This window comes from Lepidochelys kempii, chromosome 7, assembly GCF_965140265.1.
Source record: "Lepidochelys kempii isolate rLepKem1 chromosome 7, rLepKem1.hap2, whole genome shotgun sequence".
NCBI classification, from domain to species: Eukaryota; Metazoa; Chordata; order Testudines; family Cheloniidae; genus Lepidochelys; species Lepidochelys kempii.
In genome coordinates this window covers 53,750,585-53,771,122 of record NC_133262.1, presented here as the reverse complement: position 1 = coordinate 53,771,122, position 20,538 = coordinate 53,750,585, and the positions used below count along the sequence as shown (strand labels likewise).

Here is a 20,538-nt window from a genome sequence, read left to right as displayed (position 1 = left end):
TGAAGTGTATTGAGAAACACATTTGTTTTTTTCCATTGGAATAATGTTAGACTTGGGAAAACACATGTATGTTTACTTCATAAAGCTTGCAGTTTGACCTCTGGTAATTGTCAGACAGAAGCAATAACACTAGTGGGGGGACGGGGGACAGAGGGCTTTCCTGAGAAGCCTGTTATTCAGAAACTGATATGTCAGAGTTTGGCTCTGGGGCGAGGCAGAACAGGAAACAAGAAATGATAAATGTTTACCCAGACCACATGTGCTAGGAATACAATGCAAGTTGACAGCGAGTGCAGATGAGAATTATTTTTTTTAAATGGGGTTGAAGTAGAAAAGAGGCGTGAATAATAACGTACATTCAGTGTTTAGAGCCTTGCCATCAAAATTAACAAAACTTCTGAATCCACAGCAACAACCCTAAAATCCTTTCCCTAATGAAAGTTGTGAAAAAATATATTCTAATATTATACATATATATATACTCCCTTTGATTAGAGCATAAAGCATTTGATAGCTATTAATTAAATAAGACTCAATAGCAAGAGAATAATTACTTACCCATTATCTGAAACTGAGGCACAAAGAGATTAAGCAATTTGACCATGGTCACACAACACGTCAGTGACATAAATGGAGATACTGGAGCTACTATGTAGGCTGCATTTCAGAGTCAGTTCCAGGGACAGACCACCGGAACCGACAGCTGAAAGACCTTCATGTGCTTCCGGTACTTTGGTTTTCTATTGTACCTGGTTTCTATCAGGAACTGGCTTCAATTAATTTTCTGATTTTTCCCCTTTGAATGTTCTCACCTAACCATGCTCTCTAATAGTTGCTCTTTGGCTCCCTCCACAGCTCTCCTCTGCCTTTTCTCTTTGAGCACAAACACTCACACTCACTCTCTCCCTCTCCCCCTCCCCACACCTGCCCTCCCTATTCTCCTGTTCCCACAAAGTTTCACCTCTGCCCTGCTGCCAACAAAAACCAGCTTGCTGATCGTGACTGGACTGGTGACAAACTCTATTCCTCTTCTTTCCTCTTCCTACTCCCTTCCTCTAACCCCACTTAAAAACAAAACAAACCTACTCATTTGTTTGTATTCCCATCCCCTACCCTTTTGTCCATTTGTATCATTAAACTGTAAACCCTTCAGGACACTGGTCACTTCTTTCCATGTCTGTATAGTGCCCAGCACCTGGGCCCTTGGGTGCTACTGTAATATTAATATTGCCTACTCCACAGAACCAAGCTCTGAGTGCCAGTCCCCTGCAATAACCACTACACAAAGCTTACTTTTTTGTATTTTCTGAACCAAATACAGGGACTGATTATGATGGAATTAACCTGTGAACAGTGTTCTTGAATATTACCTCCGGGATAAGATGGCATCCCCCCAGGTTGGGGAGCTCCAGGGTAGCCCCCCCCAGGTTGGGGAGCTCCAGGGTAGCCTCCAGATACAGGGTATCCTGCAGCTCCTGGGAACCCACCACTTGGTGGCGCTGCAGAATATGCACCACCTCCCACAGGAGGGAAGCCTCCAGGCACAGCAGGATAGGGGTATTGACCAGCAGGTGGATAAACAGACTCTTGTCCTGTAGGCTGAAAACAGATAATGGAGAGAATATTTGTGTATCTGCTAGAGGCAGACAAGGGAATAAAGACTCTTTCTCTAGGTACCAAAGTATGCACAACTTAATTAACAATAAAGCCTGACTTAACCCTTAACAAAGGAGAGAAATTAAAAAATCTGCACCGATGAACTTGCTTTAACTATTGTTACTGGGTTAAAAAAAACAGTACTGATATGGCGACATCAAAATGTATTTGCCTTGTCAAGTGTGAGCCTGACCGTTAACACTCTAATAGCAAGACGAGCAATAAATGAAATACAGGTCTTGAAACAAGCACATTCAAAATTGACTAGGGTCTCTGAGGGAAAAGTTCCTATGGATTAATAGCCATACATGAGATCTCAGAAATATGCAATCCAAGAGCTCCTGAAACTATAGTTCATGACTATATAAATCAAATTGGTTCACTGTAAATCAGTTCTGGGCAGGTGCCACTCCCAAACAGCTCTGCAAACACAGCCCACACATTGTGTACAATTCATACTCACCCACTTCCTGGGATTTGGTTTTATTAACAGAAATTAACAGTACAACAAAACTCTATTCAAACCTTCTCAGGCTTGGCTGCTCCCAAGATTCCTATCTCTGGACGGCTCAGCTCACACATTAGATTCTACCTGCTCAGAAGGCCATTCCCACCTGCCTTATATTTACTTCAGAGAGTCAGCAAAACCCACTTCATTGATGAAGTGAGCTGTAGCTCACGAAAGCTTATGCTCAAATAAATTGGTTAGTCTCTAAGGTGTCACAAGTACTCCTTTTCTTTTTAGGAAAACACTGTCAGTATGACTTCCTGACTTCAGGGCCTGTTGGGACAATACAGAGGCCACACACCTCACCTACGAGTAATTGTAATGTAAATTTCTAGCCAAAAACCACTAACAGTACAACTCATTTTAGGCAGAATAGCAATCATTTCACATTTTAAAATATTTTAAACCTAGCAAAGCAATAAATCCCCAACGAATAAGCTGCAATATTTCATTAAAACTCTAATTAAGATATTCCAATTATTCACGTAATGAAATCAAGTGTGTTTCTGGGATGAAACTTTAGCATTTCAGAATCCAGTGCAGCACTTTTGCTCATGAAAATAGAGGTTTCTAACAGACAAGGCTAATAAAGCCCTTAACTATAGCTGCACAAAGGGTGCCACTAGAATTGTTAGGACACATTCTGAATATATTAGCAAATCCCTGAAAAAATTATAAATGCAGCCGTGTTGTATGCATAGTACTTGAGTTTGTTGCATATGAATCATTTTCATCATGTTACAGTTCTCAAACTAGCTTAAATTTTCCAGTGCAGCTCATCCATCCACAGGATTCTAGATTAGTTTTTGATCCTCTTCTGCTGTATTGAAGTTTGTTTTGAAGCTTTTTGGAAATGAAGACCATATAACACTCAAGGCTGCACTAATAATCTCCATATCCTAGGCTGTCATGGGCTATGCTTTAAAGAATGGTGACAAAACTTTTGAAATCAGTGTAATGATTAATGATACTTAAATTCAAAATTTATCTGAAAATCTTTATTGATCAAAATACATGTTACAAACTAAGTGTTTTCACAATCTAAATTTGACTTTTAGTATGCACTTGTAGAGTAAATGTGATGTGTCTAGCAATAATGCTAGGTAAAAACTCTTCAGTAAAGTTGGAAATGCTACTGCAAACATTCTCTTACACTCTTTTTTTTTTTTTGTTATTGATGTCCAACTTCTTATATGCCATATATAAGTCATCAGGAATTTCCCATTTCCCATTTATTATTATTTTAAAGGGACAAAATCCACTTTAAAAAAAATCACACTTCTGTCTGAAAACTTTTTGTGTTATAATATAATAAACTGTTATAGTAAATGCCTAACATTACTATAACTGAAAGAGTAGAGAAAAGGTATTTCACTTCTTTCAGATTTGTTTTATTTGTCCATCTTGACAGCACTTTGGATATAGTCAGTTTCACGGTTTCCCCTGTTCGTATGAATCTTTCACACTTCAAGTGGGTAAAGAAAACACACTTTAAAATATATATATATATATATATATATATATATAATATATATGTAATGTGATTGACAAGACAAGGCAGAAAGCTTAATGGCAGGTGTAGTATCTGAAAATACTTTTAATTCATTTTTTGAATTTGACCAGATTTCAAGCTGTGTACTTTTAAAGGGTAGTTCTCACCAACATAACTTTTCATACTATGAATGTTTACCTACAATAAACCCTCAGTTAGAGATTTTTCCTTAAAAAAGCAGGGCCTGATTTTTTAAGCATATGTTGGTGCTCAGCACCTCTGGGAAAAAAGTTTGGTTCTGTTTGTTAAATGCAGATTTGATCTAAAAGCATTCAGCTACTCTTCCACTTCTTAACTCGAGACAGAGGCTGATGGTAGTACTAATGACTGGGGACCCCACAGCTGGGCTCAGGGGGGAGAGGGTGCGGGTATCTGAGCTGCGGGGGGGAGAGTGGGCCACAGCTGGGCTCAGCGGGGAGAAGGTGCAGGTATCTGGGCCGGGGGGGCTGTGGCAGAGCTGTGGGAAGGAGGGGATTTGGGTGTATTGGCTGGGGGGGGGGGGGGTGCAGAGAAACAGGAAGTGGGTTCTCATAGTGGTTTCTTTAACTCTCTACTCCTGGGGGAATTTTTGTGTGCGTCTGTATTGTTACAGACATACTTGCTGACAGGTATTTTGAAATAAATTACCAAATAATTGAAACTGATGTGATTATGTAGTGTTATTTTGACAAATAAACTTTACAGAATTTTGCAGAATTTTAAAATATTGTGGCAGAATTTTTAATATCTTGGCGCAGAATGCCCCCGGGAGTATTCAGTGGAATCTTAGATCTTCTGAGGGAGGGGAGGGATAGCTCAGTGGTTTGAGCACTGGCCTGCTAAACCCAGGGTTGTGAGTTCAATCCTTGAGGAGGCCGTTCGGGATCTGGGGCAGAAATTGGGGATTGGTCCTGCTTTGAGCAGGGGGTTGGACTAGAGGATCTCTTGAGGTCCCTTCCAACCCTGATATTCTATGATTCTACTCATGAGTTGCAAGGAGAATGATAGTCCCACAGCCAAAAGACAAGACAAATCAGCTAAACTGCTCTGCAGCAAAAGACAAGTCCTCACGGTGTAGAAGCAAGAAGCTAGATTTTCAAAGATGCTCATTACCCACGGCTCTCACTGAAATTAATGGGAGCTACAGTTTACTCAGCAACTCTGAAAAATCAGGCCACAGATCTACAGGGTATTACAGCTGAACCTTAAGCATGACCAGATGTGTGAACTCCAGCAATGACTGATCTAGATTCAAACATCTTCTGTATAATAGGCTGAAGCGAAACCCCAGATCAGAAGATCCTTGAACTTCTACATACATGGGGAGTGAGTCACAAAGTTTGGATTCAAATGTAGATCCAAACTACTGAATAAACACTGTTCTCATGACAAGAGGCACAGGACTATCCAGGAAAACAAAGAAAATCAAGAGAATTGACAAGTTACAAAACAAAACAAAAAAAATCACCAAAACTGAGCCAAGCTTCTCTCAGCCTACCAAATAACAAAAGAACTGTCTCTTAGGAGACCATGAAATGCCCTGAATGCCCATTACAGGAGCATGCTTTTTTTCCTCACGTGGAGAGGAAATAATTCTTTACTGCATTAGATTATCTGGACCCAAGCTCATGAACATCTTGAGGGATGATGCCAGAGACTGTAAATCTAAAAATATCCTGCATGAAAGTAATGACTAATATTCCCCCAGCACATGACATGACAGAAGAGAAAGTCACAAGGGTGTGGCCTATACTGCAAGTACAAGGCATTTAAAAAACAGGCCATACTTACGGGATATCCAGGGAAAGCAGAATAGCCTGAAGGGGGATAGCCTGGGTATGACATTCTGAAAAAGAACAATATTTTCAGTGACCAACTTTTGGATTTAAAGTACAGTGACATGAGTTAGTTGTTTGTGTGCTGAGTACGCATTATCTTGCTTAGCTGTGGAGGTCAGTACATGTTACTGATTTGTCAGCTACTTTAAAAAAATATAAGTTTTCATTTCAGAACTTTTCAGACACACAAACCTAATGAGGCAGATACAAAAGGAAAACCACATATCAATCATGCCACTCAGTGCCACTTTTGTTTAACCAGACAAATACAGGAAGAGAATTGTCTCCCAGGAAAGCGTTCTGTAAGGGTCTGGTCCAGTAAAGCTAAGGGCATTCTGCACCTTCCAAGATCAGGAGCTAGAAGAGGAGCATCGTATTTTATTTATGGAAGTTAAAAATGGTTTCTGAAGCTTATCATTTCTCGGGGAAAACGGTTTCTCCACTTGCTTGCTGTGCGCTATCATCCTCCTCCTCATCCCCAAAATGTGCACCCCTGTTGCATGATAATCCACTGACGGAGTTAAAGCACAGGGGAGGGGTAGTGGTGGCTGCATCCCTAGAATGGCATGCAGCTCATCATAGAAGTGGCATGTCTTGGGCTATGACCCCGAGCAGCCGTTTGCCTCTCTGGTTTTTTGGTAGGCTTGCCTGAGTTCCTTAAGTTTCACGTGACACTGCTGTGGGTCCATATTATAGCCTCTGTCCTTCATGCCCTTGGAGATTTTTTCAATGTTTGGGCTTTTCATCTTTTGGAACTGAGTTCTGATAGCATGGATTCGTCTCCCCATACAGCGATCAGATCCCGTACCTCCCATTCGGTCCATGCTGGAGCGCTTTTGCGATTCTGGGACTCCATCACGGTCACCTGTGCTGATGAGATCTGCACTCACCTGCAGCTTGCCACGCTGGCCAAACAGGAAATGAGATTCAAAAGTTTGCGGGCTTTTTCCTGTCTACCTCACCAGTGCATCTAAGTTGAGAGCGCTGTCCAGAGCGGTCTCAATGAAGCACTCTGGGATAGCTCCCAGAAGCCAATACCGTCATATCGCGACCACACTACCCCAAATTCGACCCTGCAAGATCGATTTCAGTGCTAATTCCCTCATCGGGAGAGCAGTACAGAAATCGATTTTAAGAGCCCTTTAAGTCGAAAAAAATGGCTTCGTCGTGTGGACAGGTGCAGGGTTAAATTGATCTAACGCTGCTAAATTCGACCTAAACTCATAGTGTAGACCAGGGCTCAGTGAGCAAAAATAATGGAGATCAAGTAGCAGAATTCAATTTTTTAAAACCCCCAGCATCACCATTTTGCATTGTTTCTAACAAATGATAAATCTTTACTGCTGCAACTGAAAGGGCAACAGGGAAAGCTCCATACCAAAACACGAAGAGATTGATTCCTTAAACCCAAGATGATAAAATATGTTTTTTGTTTAAAAAAAAAAGTCAGGATAGTTGCCTAAACCTGCCAGCAAATCAGAACTGTATGTTTATTCAGCTCTCATGCGTGGTATTGTTTCAATGTTCATTAACCACCTCTCAGCTACCTGCAATCTTTAAAATAATTTACAAAACCTTATCCTCACCAGACTCCCACTGAAGTAAACATTGTCATTCATAAGAAATATCATGGCCTTTAAAACTTCTACTATGATGAACATGACCCACAGCACATAATTACATTGCTCTCTTAAGCCATTAACAAACAAACCAGAACAGCTAAGTGCTGCATGAAAAAGTTTTGCAGAGATCTAAGTTTCAACCTGAAAGCAAATATTTATTAATGAGTAGAAAACACTGAAAATGGATGTTTATAGCAAATGTTTCCAGACTCATTAATTATTGCAATGCAAACATTACCCAGAAGTCAGGCAAAAACAGGGAGGAAACATTCAGGTAAAGGAAAAGCCTCACAAAGGCCTGGTTTCAATATGCATTATCTCCCTTAAGCAAGTACAACTGCCAGACAGCTATAGATCTGCACTAGGGATGAAGTAACATTCATCCCTGGTGTGAAAGTCTGATGATAGTCTTCCACACTACTACTTACACCCTGCAGTTAGCCAGGGGAGTGTTTGCAGATCCAGTGGACACAGTATCCTGCGCAATCAATGTGGAGGGGCTGGAGCTACTATTTCAGCCCACAATCCAGAGTAGCAGCAGCCCCTGACCCTGGATTGAAGGAATTAATGTAACCTCTGCACTTATCTGAATAGAAACTGAATACTTAGGTTTTATGAAGTTGGGGTGAATTTCACCCCTACATTCTCAATATAGACTATTCTACGTCTACAGAATTCTCTAATAGAATATTAAGAAAATAAGAACATAAGAATGGCCATACTGGGTCAGACCAAAGGTCCATCTAGCCCAGTATCCTGTCTTCTGACAGTGGCCAATGCCAGATGCCCCAGAGGGAATGAACAGAACAGGTAAATCATCAAGTGATCCATCCAGTCACCCATTCCTAACTTCTGGCAAACTGAGGCTAGGGACACCATCCCTATCCATCCTGACTAATAGCCACTGATGAACCTATCCTCCATGAATCTATCTAGCTCTTTTTTGAACCCTGCTATAGTCTTGGCCTTCACAACATCCTCTGGCAAGGAGTTCCACAGGTTGACAGTGCGTTGCATGAAAAAATATTTCCTTTTGTTTGTTTTAAACCTGCTGCCTATTAATTTAATTTGGTAACCCCTAGTTCTTGTGTCATGAGAAGAACTAAATAACACTTCCTTATTTACTTTCTCCACACCAGTCATGATTTTATAGACCTCTATTATATCCCCCCTTAGTCATCTCTCTTCCAAGCTGAAGAGTCCCAGTCTTTCTAATGTCTCTTCATACAGAAGCCGTTCCATATCCCTAATAATTTTTGTTGTCCTTTTCTGAACCTTTTCCCATTCCAATATATCTTTTTTGAAATGGGGGAGACCACATCCGCACACAGTATTCAAGATGGAGGTGTACCATGGATTTCTTCAGAGGCAATATGATATTTTCTGTTTTATTATGCAGCCCTTTCCTAATGGTTCCCAACATTCTGTTCACTTTTTTGACTGCCGCTGCACATTGAGTGGACGTTTTCAGAGAACTAGCCATAATGACTCCAAGTTCTCTCTCGAGTTGTAACAGCTAATTTAGATCTCATCATTTTATATGTATAGTTGGGATTATGCTTTCCAATGTGCATTTCTTTGCATTTATCAACATTGAATTTCATCTCCCATTTTGTTGCCCAGTCACCTCAAAAAGCCCCATCCATATGCCCCACTGGCTGTCATCTTTTGACTCTCTCCCCACTCAGCACCCATCTCCTCCACTATTTTCTCCTTAGTTCCCCTTCCAAAAAATAATTTCCTTCTTACTTAAATTATAAATGGTATCTGGGCTAGTGAAGGGGATTAGTAGGAGTGGGACAGGATCAGCCAACTGTTTTTGGGCAGTTAGACAGGGAGTTCTAAGGATAGTTCCAATCAAAGTGGAGGGATATTCATAAACCCTAGTTACTGAAAGACCATCTGAGCACTCTGACTGGGGACTACCTACTGTACAGTTTTTAGTAAAATGGCAGTCTCATCCGCTCACGCACAGTGGAGGAAATTGCATAAGTGAGAAAAAAGTGCAATTATGGTCAATAACTGCCCAGCATTTCTATGTATCCACTGACCAGGACAACTTACTTCTGGGGAAATTCTGCACCACTGCACACATGCAGAATTCATATCTGGCACACAATTTTTTTCTCTGCAGAAAATACATTCTACCCAAGAAGTGCTGCAGTTCCGCCTTTCACCCACCAGAGACCACTGTGGTGCCAGAACAGCCAGCAGCTGGCTGCATTCATCACAGTACCCTGACCACAGAGCCAAGTTAGGACAGACAGTGTGGGGCACACAGGGCTGCTGAAGGGTCATAGACTGGGGTTCAGAAGGGCTAGTGAGGGGGACAGACTGTATTAATATGCTTAGTAGGGAATCTATTTGCCCCCCAAAAATTTCCTGAAACTGTATTGTTACAGACATACTTGCTGACAGGTATTTTGAAATAAATTACCAAAATAATTGAAATGAGCATGATTATATTGTGCTATTTTGACAAATAAAATATGCAGAATTTTACATAAGAACGGCCATACTGGGTCAGATCAATGGTCCATGTATCATGTACCTAGTATCCGGTCTTCTGACAGTGGCCAATGCCAGGTGTTTCAGAGGGAATGTACAGAAGGGGTAGTCATCAAGTGATCCATCCTCTGTCGCCCCTTCCCAGCCTCTGACAACACAGGCTAGGGATGCTTCAGAGCATGGTTTTACATCCGTGCCCATCCTGGCTAATAGCCATTGGTGGACCTCGCCTCCATTAACTTATCTAATTCTTATTTTACCAGAATTTTAAAATATTGTGTACAGAATTTTTAATGTTTTGGCGCAGAATTCCCCCAGGACTAAAAACTGCATTTCAGCATAACATACCAGATAGTAAAACTTAATGTTTAACAGGAATCTTTCATTTTTACTGACCATCATCTACACAGACAGTAGCAAGCATTTACAAAGTTAACTTGCTGAGAATTAAAGCAGAAACATTAAAAAAACCAAAGTGTATCAGACCAAATTCAAGTGCTGAAACAAAAATAGTATAGGATTACATGTAGTCAGTCTCTCACTCTAAGTCATACTGTTAACACTATGATGTGACAACTATAGAAGTAAAGCAACCTTAGCGTCCGTGCCAAAGACAAGCAACAGAAGGCTTTGGGAGATGGATCAGGTTGATCAAAGTAAATATGATAAATTAAGGGGAAGCATCCCTAATGCAGCATGAGTATTTTAGGTTTTCAGATTTGTGTTTTAATGTTTAACCACACATATTACAAATTACTACTTATTTCTACCAAAGAAACAGTGGATTTTTCTCCCCTCCCCCTTTTTTTGGCTGAATATAGTAACTTTAGTCAAATTTCAATTAAAAAGGAACTTATTGTGATGTTATAGGATTAACGTATGACCATGTACATCATTGTTGCTACCACTGCTATACAACTGCAAAAATCTTGTACAAATTATCTCATGTAAGGTGTCAATGGAAAAGTTATGATTTTCTGAATATGATTATCCTGTTTGTATGCGTATATCATTTTTGTATCTGAAGTTATGAATATTGACTACATACCTGTATTTCAAATGTGTTTGCTCCTGGCGTAACACCCACAAGATAGTTTGCATCTAGTTTAGCCTGCACATTGTGAATGGACCATTCAAGTTGATGGCCCATTAACAAACACAAATGGCCAAGGAAGAAGATTATCCCTGCAAGGTGGGCCATCCTGTGGATGCCTTAGCCAAAATATGGGTAATGGCTCTGGCTATGATTCATCAAAGCATTCAAGGGCATGTGACTGGCTCATATGACCCTGGACTCCATGATACACCTGTAGTTTTCCACAAACTAAAGACTGAGAGCATCCCCTCCACATGGAAGAAAGTATAAAAGACCCTGGAAGCATCTCCATTTTGCTTCTTTCCTGATCTGATCTCTGGACTTACCCTAACAGGAGCATTACAACCAATAGACTCAGGACCTTCCAATCTTTTGGAAGTTACCAGAGACATTACAAGCCAGCAGTTTATTCCATCTAGGGTTGCTAGGTGTCCTGTTTTCGACCGGAACACCTGGCTGAAAAGGGACCCTGGTGGCTCCGGTCAGCACTGCTGACCGGGCTGTTAAAAGTCTGGTTGGCAGCGCAGCAGGGTTGGCAGGCTCCCTGCCTGGCTCCACGCAGCTCCCAGGAAGTAGCCGGCATGTCTGGCTCCTAGGTGGAGGAGTGTCCAGGGAGGATCTGCAGAGCACCCTGTACACGTCTCCACCTAGGAGCCAGAGGGACATGTCCCCACTTCCTGAGAGCTGCCTGAGCTCAGCACTGCCCAGAGCCTGTACCCCAAACCCCCTCCCACAGCCCAACCTCCTGCCCCAGCTCGGAACCCCCTCCTGCACCCCAAAACTCTCATCCCCAGTCCCACCCCAGAGCCTGCACCCCCTCCTGCACCCCTACCCCAGCTCAGTGAAAATGAGCGAGTAAGGGTGGAGGAGAGCAAGCAATGGAGGGAGGGGGGATTGAGTGAGCGGGGGCAGTGCAAGGGTGTTCGGTTTTCTGCACTTAGAAAGTTGGCAACCCTAATTCCATCACTGCTACAAACCTGTTCCAAGAACTTTGCAATGACTGTACGTATTTGATTCCTTTGACCATTTTAATTCTCTTCTCTTTCTTTTCTCTTATAAATAAACCTTTAGATATTAGATAATAAAAGGACTGGCAATAGCATGATTATTGGGTAAGATCTGAGTTATATATTGGCCTGGCTACATGGTTCATCTCTTAGGATTAGAAGAACCCTTTGATGAAATTGGTTTTAAATAGCCACTCACAGAATCATAGAATATCAGGGTTGGAAGGGACCTCAGGAGGTCATCTAGTCCAACCCCCTGCTCAAAGCAGGACCAATCCCCAACTAAATCATCCCAGCCAGGGCTTTGTCAAGCCTGACCTTAAAAATATCTAAGGAAAGAGATTCCACCACCTCCCTAGGTAACGCATTCCAGTGTTTCACCACCCACATAGTGACAAAGTTTTTCCTAATATCCAACCTAAACCTCCTCCACTGCAACTTGAGACCATTACTCCTTGTTCTGTCATCTGCTACCACTGAGAACAGTCTAGAGCCATCCTCTTTCGAACCCCCTTTCAGATAGTTGAAAGCAGCTATCAAATCCCCCCTCATTCTTCTCTTCCGCAGACTAAACAATCCCAGTTCCCTCAGCCTCTCCTCATAAGTCATGTGTTCCAGTCCCCTCATCATTTTTATTGATCATTTTTGTTGCCCTCCGCTTGACTCTTTCCAATTTATCCACATCCTTCTTGTAGTGTGGGGCCCAAAACTGGACACAGTACTCCAAATGAGGCCTCACCAATGTCAAATAGAGGGGAACGATCACGTCCCTCGATCTGCTGGCAATGCCCCTACCTATACATCCCAAAATGCCATTGGCGTTCTTGGCAACAAGGGCACACTGTTGACTCATATTCAGCTTCACATCCACTGTAATCCCTAGGTCCTTTTCTGCAGAACTGCTGCCTAGCCATTCGGTCCCTAGTCTGTAGTTGTGCATGGAATTCTTCTGTCCTAAGTGCAGGACTCTGCACTTGTCCTTGTTGAACCTCATCAGATTTCTTTTGGCCCAATCCTCTAATTTGTCTAGGGCCCTCTGTATCCTATCCCTACCCTCCAGCACATCTACCTCTCCTCCCAGTTTAGTGTCATCTGCAAATTTGCTGAGGGTGCAATCCACACCATCCTCCAGATCATTTATGAAGATACTGAACAAAACCGGCCCGAGGACCGACCCTTGGGGCACTCCACTTGATACCGGCTGCCAACTAGACATGGAGCCATTGATCACTACCCGTTGAGCCCGACAATCTAGCCAACTTTCTATCCACCTTATAGTCCATTCATTCAGCCCATACTTCTTTAACTTGCTGGCAAGAATACTGTGGGAGACCGTGTCAAAAGCTTTGCTAAAGTCAAGGAACAACACGTCCACTGCTTTCCCCTCATCCACAGAGCCAGTTATCTCGTCATAGAAGGCAATTAGATTAATCAGGCATGACTTGCCCTTGGTGAATCCATGCTGACTGTTCCTGATCACTTTCCTGTCATGTAAGTGTTTCAGGATTGATTCTTTGAGGACCTGCTCCATGATTTTTCCGGGGACTGAGGTGAGGCTGACTGGCCTGTAGTTCCCAGGATCCTCCTTCTTCCCTTTTTTAAAGATGGGCACTACATTAGCCTTTTCCCAGTCGTCCGGGACTTCCCCCGATCGCCATGAGTTTTCAAAGATAATGGCCAATGGCTCTGCAATCACATCCGCCAACTCTTTTAGCACTCTCGGATGCAGCACATCCAGCCCCATGGACTTGTGCTCGTCCAGCTTTTCTAAATAAAGTCCCATATTATGCAAGTGATTCCCATATTATGGGAATAAAGTTCCATAGTATGCAAGTGGGACTCATCATTAAGTCTAGTGTCTGGGTGGTGAAACAAGGGCTGGGAAACTGTATTTCTGACTTCTTGCTAACCAGTGTGGTGAGACAGAAGTTTAGTTACTGGAGTGGTACATCGTATGGAAGAATAACAATCAGTTGGCCCTTATTTCTCAGCAGTTTGTCCTGAATCTGGCATGCTCAGCTGTAACCCATTGAGGCACGGTGACACTTGTTAAACTCAAGTTTCCTCTATTAAGTACAATTTAGATTTGAATGTTAAAATTTTGGGTTTGAATCATGTACGTCTTCAGATATTTATGCCATTTACACTTTGCATATAGCTCCATTTTGACAGTAACAAGACCAGTCAGTTTCAGTTATTGCTTAAAGGGGCCCCTAGTGTCTGAAAGTGGTTTACTTATTACCCAACAAAAATTACTAAAACTGAAAGAAAAAAAATATATAATTTTCAGCTTGTCTACTTTGTTGAATTCCATTAATAAATTATAGCCCTAACTGGGAAGCTTGCCACTCTAAGGGGACTGGAGGAGGTTTATGAAACCAAGGACCCTGTTTGTATAGTTTCCATAACAAAATTTAAAAGATATCAGATTTAAAATGTATTATATAATTTGAGTCATACCACAGTCCTGTCTGTACTGCAAAATGCAACACTGTTGTTTCCCCAACAGTTAAAACAGTTTCATTTTGTAGAGCAAATGAGATCCAACAATCCTTTAACTATGTCTTGAAACATGCTAAAAACATTAACATAAAATTTCATTTTTCATAATTTAAGATTTTAGTACCAGACAAGAAAACTAAACAAATGTTTTAACCTACATTTTTCCCTTTGATTTATTAGCGAAAGCAAAAGAGTGAAAATAGATACCTTCACATGAGGGAGGGCGGGAACAGGAAGGAATTTCAAACTTCTAATTTTCAAATAAAACAGACCAGTTGTTCAAGTTGTCTAAGATTTTGATTAGCAAGTTAACTGCCAGTTTACGCTTGTGACCACCTGTGACACTGCTAACACATGGAATTAGAGCCATCTCTACTGGTACCTTTTTTAAAACTTTCCTCCCTCCCCTTTGTCTATTTATTCGCCTGTTTTGTATTTTCTAAATCACAGACTGTGCGCTCTCTGGGGCAGGGACTGTATCTGTGGCATGGAATATATTTGTGTTGTAAAAATTTTCATGAGGCTCTAATCCCTATTTGGAGTCCTTGGGCACCATCATCATAGAAACATTGTTTGTATTTTCTTCGTCTGTTAAAATAAAAAAAATCATTTTATTCCATTTGAAAATAAAGAATGGATGACTTAAAAATTATGTAAATGGCTTGCACAGAGGCCACAGTTTCAATAGCACCGCCCATATTACAACTACAGTACATTGAACTGGATTGGAGACTAATCCTCAGCTGTGGTTCAAACACTGTAGTAATCAGTTTTCAAAAGTTAATGTAACCTGGCAGTAACATTTACTGAAATAGCTTTCAGTATGTGCAGATGCTTTTCAGGAGAGAAATTAAATCACTTGCATAATATGGGACTAAGTACTTGTTAAACATTAGCCAGCTGCGTGTCCACAGCACATGAACTCACTTACCTCTGAATGCCTTAGAGCAGCTTGCTGCCTTCCTAAACTGTGTCAGTGAGATCTCACAGACTGGTCCTTGAGAATGTATATTTTTTCATGGTCTATGTGTATATATAAAATCTGCTCACTGTACTTTCCACTTTATGCATCCGATGAAGTGAGCTGTAGCTCAGAAAAGCTTATGCTCAAATAAATTGGTTAGTCTCTAAGGTGCAACAAGTACTCCTTTTCTTTTTGCGAATACAGACTAACACGGCTGCTACTCTGAAACCTGTCATTATGCAAGGCACTGCATTTAGCCATATGCAGTGGAAATCTATCAACTTCATGAAAAAGCTTGTACAGATACAGACAGACATCATCTTCCTTTCCAAATGCAAACAGATGGACATCATACCAAAAGGACTGAAGGTAAAAAATCCATTAGACTCTACATACCACACAGACTACGCTGACAGCTTGTGTCACACGCTCTCAAAGAAACTTCGGAACAACCTGATCAACATCCTCTAGAGCAAACAGGGAAAGATTAACTATGAACTCTCAAAACTGGATACTCTCATAAAAAAACCAACCTTCGACATAAACTTCCTCATGGCTGGACTTTACTAAAACTAGACAAGCCATTTACAACACACACTTTGCTTCTCTACAAAAGAAAAAGGACACTAAATTATCTAAACTACTACTTGCCACAAGAGGCCACAGCAATGGTTCCCTTAACCCACCCAGCAATATTGTTAATCTATCCAACTATACTCTTAACCCAGCAGAAGAATCTGTCCTATCTCGGGGCCTCTCCTTCTGCCCCTCCACCCCCACGAACATGATACAGTTCTGTGGTGACCTAGAATCCTATTTTCGACATCTCCGACTCAAGGAATATTTCCAACACACCTCTGAACAACATACTAATCCACAGAGACCTTCCTACCAACACTACAAAAAAAAGGATTCTAGGTGGACTCCTCCTGAAGGTCGAAACAGCAGACTGGACTTCTACATAGATTGCTTCCGCCGGCGTGCACAGGCTGAAATTGTGGAAAAGCAGCATCACTTGCCCCATAACCTGAGCCGTGCAGAACACAATGCCATCTACAGCCTCAGAAACAACTCTGACATCATAATCAAAAAGGCTGACAAAGGAGGTGCTGTTGTCATCATGAATAGGTCGGAATATGAACAAGAGGCTGTTCGGCAGCTCTCCAACACCACTTTCTACAGGCTATTACCCTCTGGTCCCACTGAGGGTTACCAAAAGAAACTACAGCATTTGCTCAAGAAACTCCCTGAAAAAGCATAAGGACAAATCTGCACAGACACACCCCTGGAACCCCGACCTGGGATATTCTATCTGCTACCCAAGATCCATAAACCTGGAAATTCTGGGCACCCCATCATCTCAGGCATGGGCACCCTGACAGCACCATTGTCTGGCTATGTAGACTCTCTCCTCAGGCCCTATGCTACCAACACTTCCAGCTATCTTCGAGACACCACTGACTTCCTGAGGAAACTACAATCCATCGGTGATCTTCCTGAAAACACCATCCTGGCCACTATGGTTGTAGAAGCCCTCTACACCAACATTCCACACAAAGATGTACTACAAGCCATCAGGAACAGTATCCCCGATAATGTCATGGAAAACCTGGTGGCTGAACTTTGTGACTTTGTCCTCACCCATAACTATTTCACATTTGGGGACAACGTATACCTTCAAATCAGCGGCACTGCTATGGGTACCCGCATGGCCCCACAGTATGCCAACATTTTTATGGCTGACTTAGAACAACGCTTCCTCAGCTCTCGTCCCCTAATGCTCCTACTCTACTTGCGCTACATTGATGACATCTTCATCATCTGGACCCATGGAAAAGAAGCCCTTGAGGAACTCCACCATGATTTCAACAATTTCCATCCCACCATCAACCTCAGCCTGGACCAGTCCACACAAAGAGAACCACTTCCTGGACCCTACAGTGCTAATAAGCGATAGTCACATAAACACCACCCTATACCGGAAACCTACTGACCGCTATTCCTACCTACATGCCTCCAGCTTTTACCCAGACCACACCACACGATCCATCGTCTACAGCCAAGCTCTACGATACAACCGCATTTGCTACAACCCCTCACACAGAGACAAACACCTACAAGATCTCTATCAAGCATTCTTACAACTACAATACCCACCTGCTGAAGTGAAGAAACAGATTGACAGAGCCAGAAGAGGACCCAGAAGTCACCTACTACAGGACAGGCCCAACGAAGAAAATAGCAGAACGCCACTAGCCGCCACCTTCAGCCCCCAACTAAAACCTCTCCAACGCATTATCAAGGATCTACAACCTATCCTGAAGGACGACCCATCACTCTCACAAAACTTGGGAGACAGGCCAGTCCTTGCCTACAGACAGCCCCCCAACCTGAAGCAAATACTCACTAGCAACCACACACCAAACAACAGAACCACTAACCCAGGAACCTATCCTTGCAACAAAGCCCGCTGCCAACTGTGCCCACATATCTATTCAGGGGACACCATCATAGGGCCTAATCACTATCAGAGGCTCGTTCACCTGCACATTTACCGATGTGATATATGCCATCATGTGCCGGAGATGCCCCTCTGCCATGTACATTGGGCAAACTGGACAGTCTCTACGCAAAAGAATAAATGGACACAAATCAGATGTCAAGAATTATAACATTCATAAACCAGTCAGAGAACACTTCAATCTCTCTGGTCACTCGATTTCTGATCTCAAAGTGAGTATCCTTCAACAAAAAAACTTCGAAAACAGACTCCAACGAGAGACTGCTGAATTGGAATTAATTTGCAAATTGGATACAATTAACTTAGGCTTGAATAGAGACTGGGAGTGGTTGAGTCATTATACTAAGTGAAACTATTTCCCCTTGTTTATTCCTCCTCCCTTTCCCTCACACCCGCCCCCCCTTCCTCAGACGTTTTTGTTAACTCCTGGAAATGGCCCACCTTGATTATCACTTCAAAAGGTTTTCTCTCCCCCTACCCCACTCTCCTGCTGGTAACAGCTCATCTTAAGTGATCACTCTCCTTACAATGTATATTTTTTCATGGTCTGTGTGTATATATAAAATCTGCTCGCTGTACTTTCCACTTTATGCATCCGATGAAGTGAGCCGTAGCTCACGAAAGCTTATGCTCAAATAAATTGGTTAGTCTCTAAGGTGCCACAAGTACTCCTTTTCTTCCTAGAAAGTGTAACTCCAAAAGCCACTCACAAACTTAACGCATTAACAGCCCTTTGTCTGCACTTCCTGCAGCCTCCAAAGATCCCCTCCTTAGCAAAAGTGGCAGAAAAGGGGTGTAGACAGCAAAGCAAAAACATATTAAAAATCTAGTAGAAAGAGCATGTACAAAGTCGTAGATGATTCCTTTTACTGTGTTAACTTGAAAATAAAAGAGCAAACTTTAAAGACTCCCACAGTCTTCATCTGGCCACAGGAAAGCACAGAAAGGATTAAGAGGTACATATAAGAGCATCAACAAATCATTTCAGTTCATAATTATGCTAGGAGATAGACAATTCCAAGAAGAGCTGTGTGGACAGAAGCAGAAATTAAAATCAAGTGTGAACAGCAGTTTACAGAATAAGGCGAGAAGAAACATTCTCTTTTGGCTTCTACAAAACTAATTTCAGGAAAGGGAAAAGCATTTACACATTTCTGATTTCTCATCCCTCTCCAAGGGTCACTACAAGGACAGCCAGTAAATGGAGTGCATGTGGCTCAAGGGCAGAGAGCACCTGTAATCACCTCATTATATTGTCCTTCCCACATTTTAATTACACTTTTCAGTATTTTTAAACAAAATGGAGAGCCCACATTTTCTAGATGGGTACTAGAAAAAGGATAGGAGAAGCTGAGGAAAATCAGAACCAGTTTTTCACATACAGGGACCCCAAATACTGTGTCTACATTGCAATTAGGCAACCATGGCATGATGGTGGGCCCATGCCACCTGACTCCAATTTGTGTGGGGCTCAGGTTGCTTCCTTGTTTCCTTCAGGTTGTTGTCCCACCTCGCAGGGTCCTAGAGCCTGTCCCCCATACCCAGCCAAATGTCTACATTGCAATTAAACAGCCCCGCCGCAGCCAGAGACAGCTGGCATGGGTCAGCTGCAGATGCAGTTGCAGTGTAGACATACTCAAACAAGACTTTGTCTCCATTAGAAAGTTGTACCACTTTAACTATATTGGCATACAAGTGGTACAAGCTCCTAGTGTGGACTAAAGTGTATCAGTATAAGGGCCTGGCTGCACTTGCGAGTTACAGCACAATAAAGGAGCCCCAGCCACCCTAGCTCACTACCCGTCCACACTGGCAAGGCACGTAGAACTCTCTGAGTCCACGGCTAGAGCACTCCTGGTACTCCACCTCGCTGAGTGGAATAACGTTTGCTGTGCCCCCGCTGGAGCGCTGCGGCGCCAGTGTGGACGCCCTGGTCTATTATTGCACTCTGATCGGCCTCCAGAAGTATCCCACAATGCCTGTTCTAGCCACTCTGGTCATCACTTTGAACTCTACTGCCCTGCCCTCAGGTGACCAACAGTAAGACCCTCCCTTTAAATTCTCTGGGAATTTTGAAAATCCCCTTCCTGTTTGCTCAGCCAGGCGTGGAGTGCTCTCAGTGAATCTTTCCAGGTCACGATGCCTCCATGCGCCAGGCGATCCCCAGTATGGAGCAATGGCGAAGTGCTGGACCTCATCAGTGTTTGGGTGGAGGAAGCTGTCTAGTCCCAGCTGCACTCCAGCCACAGGAATTTCAATATCTTCGGGCAGATATCAAGGGCCATGCTGGAAAGGGGTCATGACAGGGGAGCACTGCAGTGAAGGAGCTGCGGAATGCCTACCACAAAGCCAGAGAGGCAAACAGCTGCTCCGGTGCTGCCCCCGCGATCTGCTGTTTTTACAAAGAGCTGGACGCGATACTTGAGGGCAACCCCACCTCCATACTGAGTACCACCATGGACATCTCAGAGGCCAGTGCAACAAGGCAGGAGGAGCCAGCAAAGCGGAAACGAGGGTGCTCCGGCGGAGGAAGACACCCCAGAATCCATAGGTGCATGAAGCCAGGAGCTGTTCTCAAGCCAGGACGAGGGTAGCCAGTCGCGGTGGCCGGTGCTTGGGGAAGAACAAACACCAAAGGAGGTTCCTGGTAAGCGGCTTTTATTTTGGGAAGGAAGTTATTCAGTGCGGGCTCTTGGCGTGAGGAGGGTTAGGGCTACATACATGCCTAGATGCGGAATAGGGCGTTGATGTGCTCTCTCTCATCGCGGTAATCGGCCTCAGTGAT

At 42.8% G+C, this 20,538-nt stretch overlaps 1 protein-coding gene across 1 annotated transcript in view; it reads right to left on the bottom strand.

Annotated features, from left to right (window-relative positions):
- The window catches only part of ANXA7 (annexin A7), a 54,948-nt gene that overhangs the window by 30,417 nt on the left and 3,993 nt on the right, over positions 1-20,538 (bottom strand). The window contains exons 2-3 of the mRNA XM_073352833.1: positions 5,487-5,541; positions 1,371-1,599 (exon numbers count right to left, since the gene is read on the bottom strand). Coding sequence (XP_073208934.1) covers positions 1,371-1,599; positions 5,487-5,540 — 283 coding nt within the window. The 5' untranslated portion in view covers position 5,541. The remainder of the gene's footprint in view (positions 1-1,370; positions 1,600-5,486; positions 5,542-20,538) is intronic.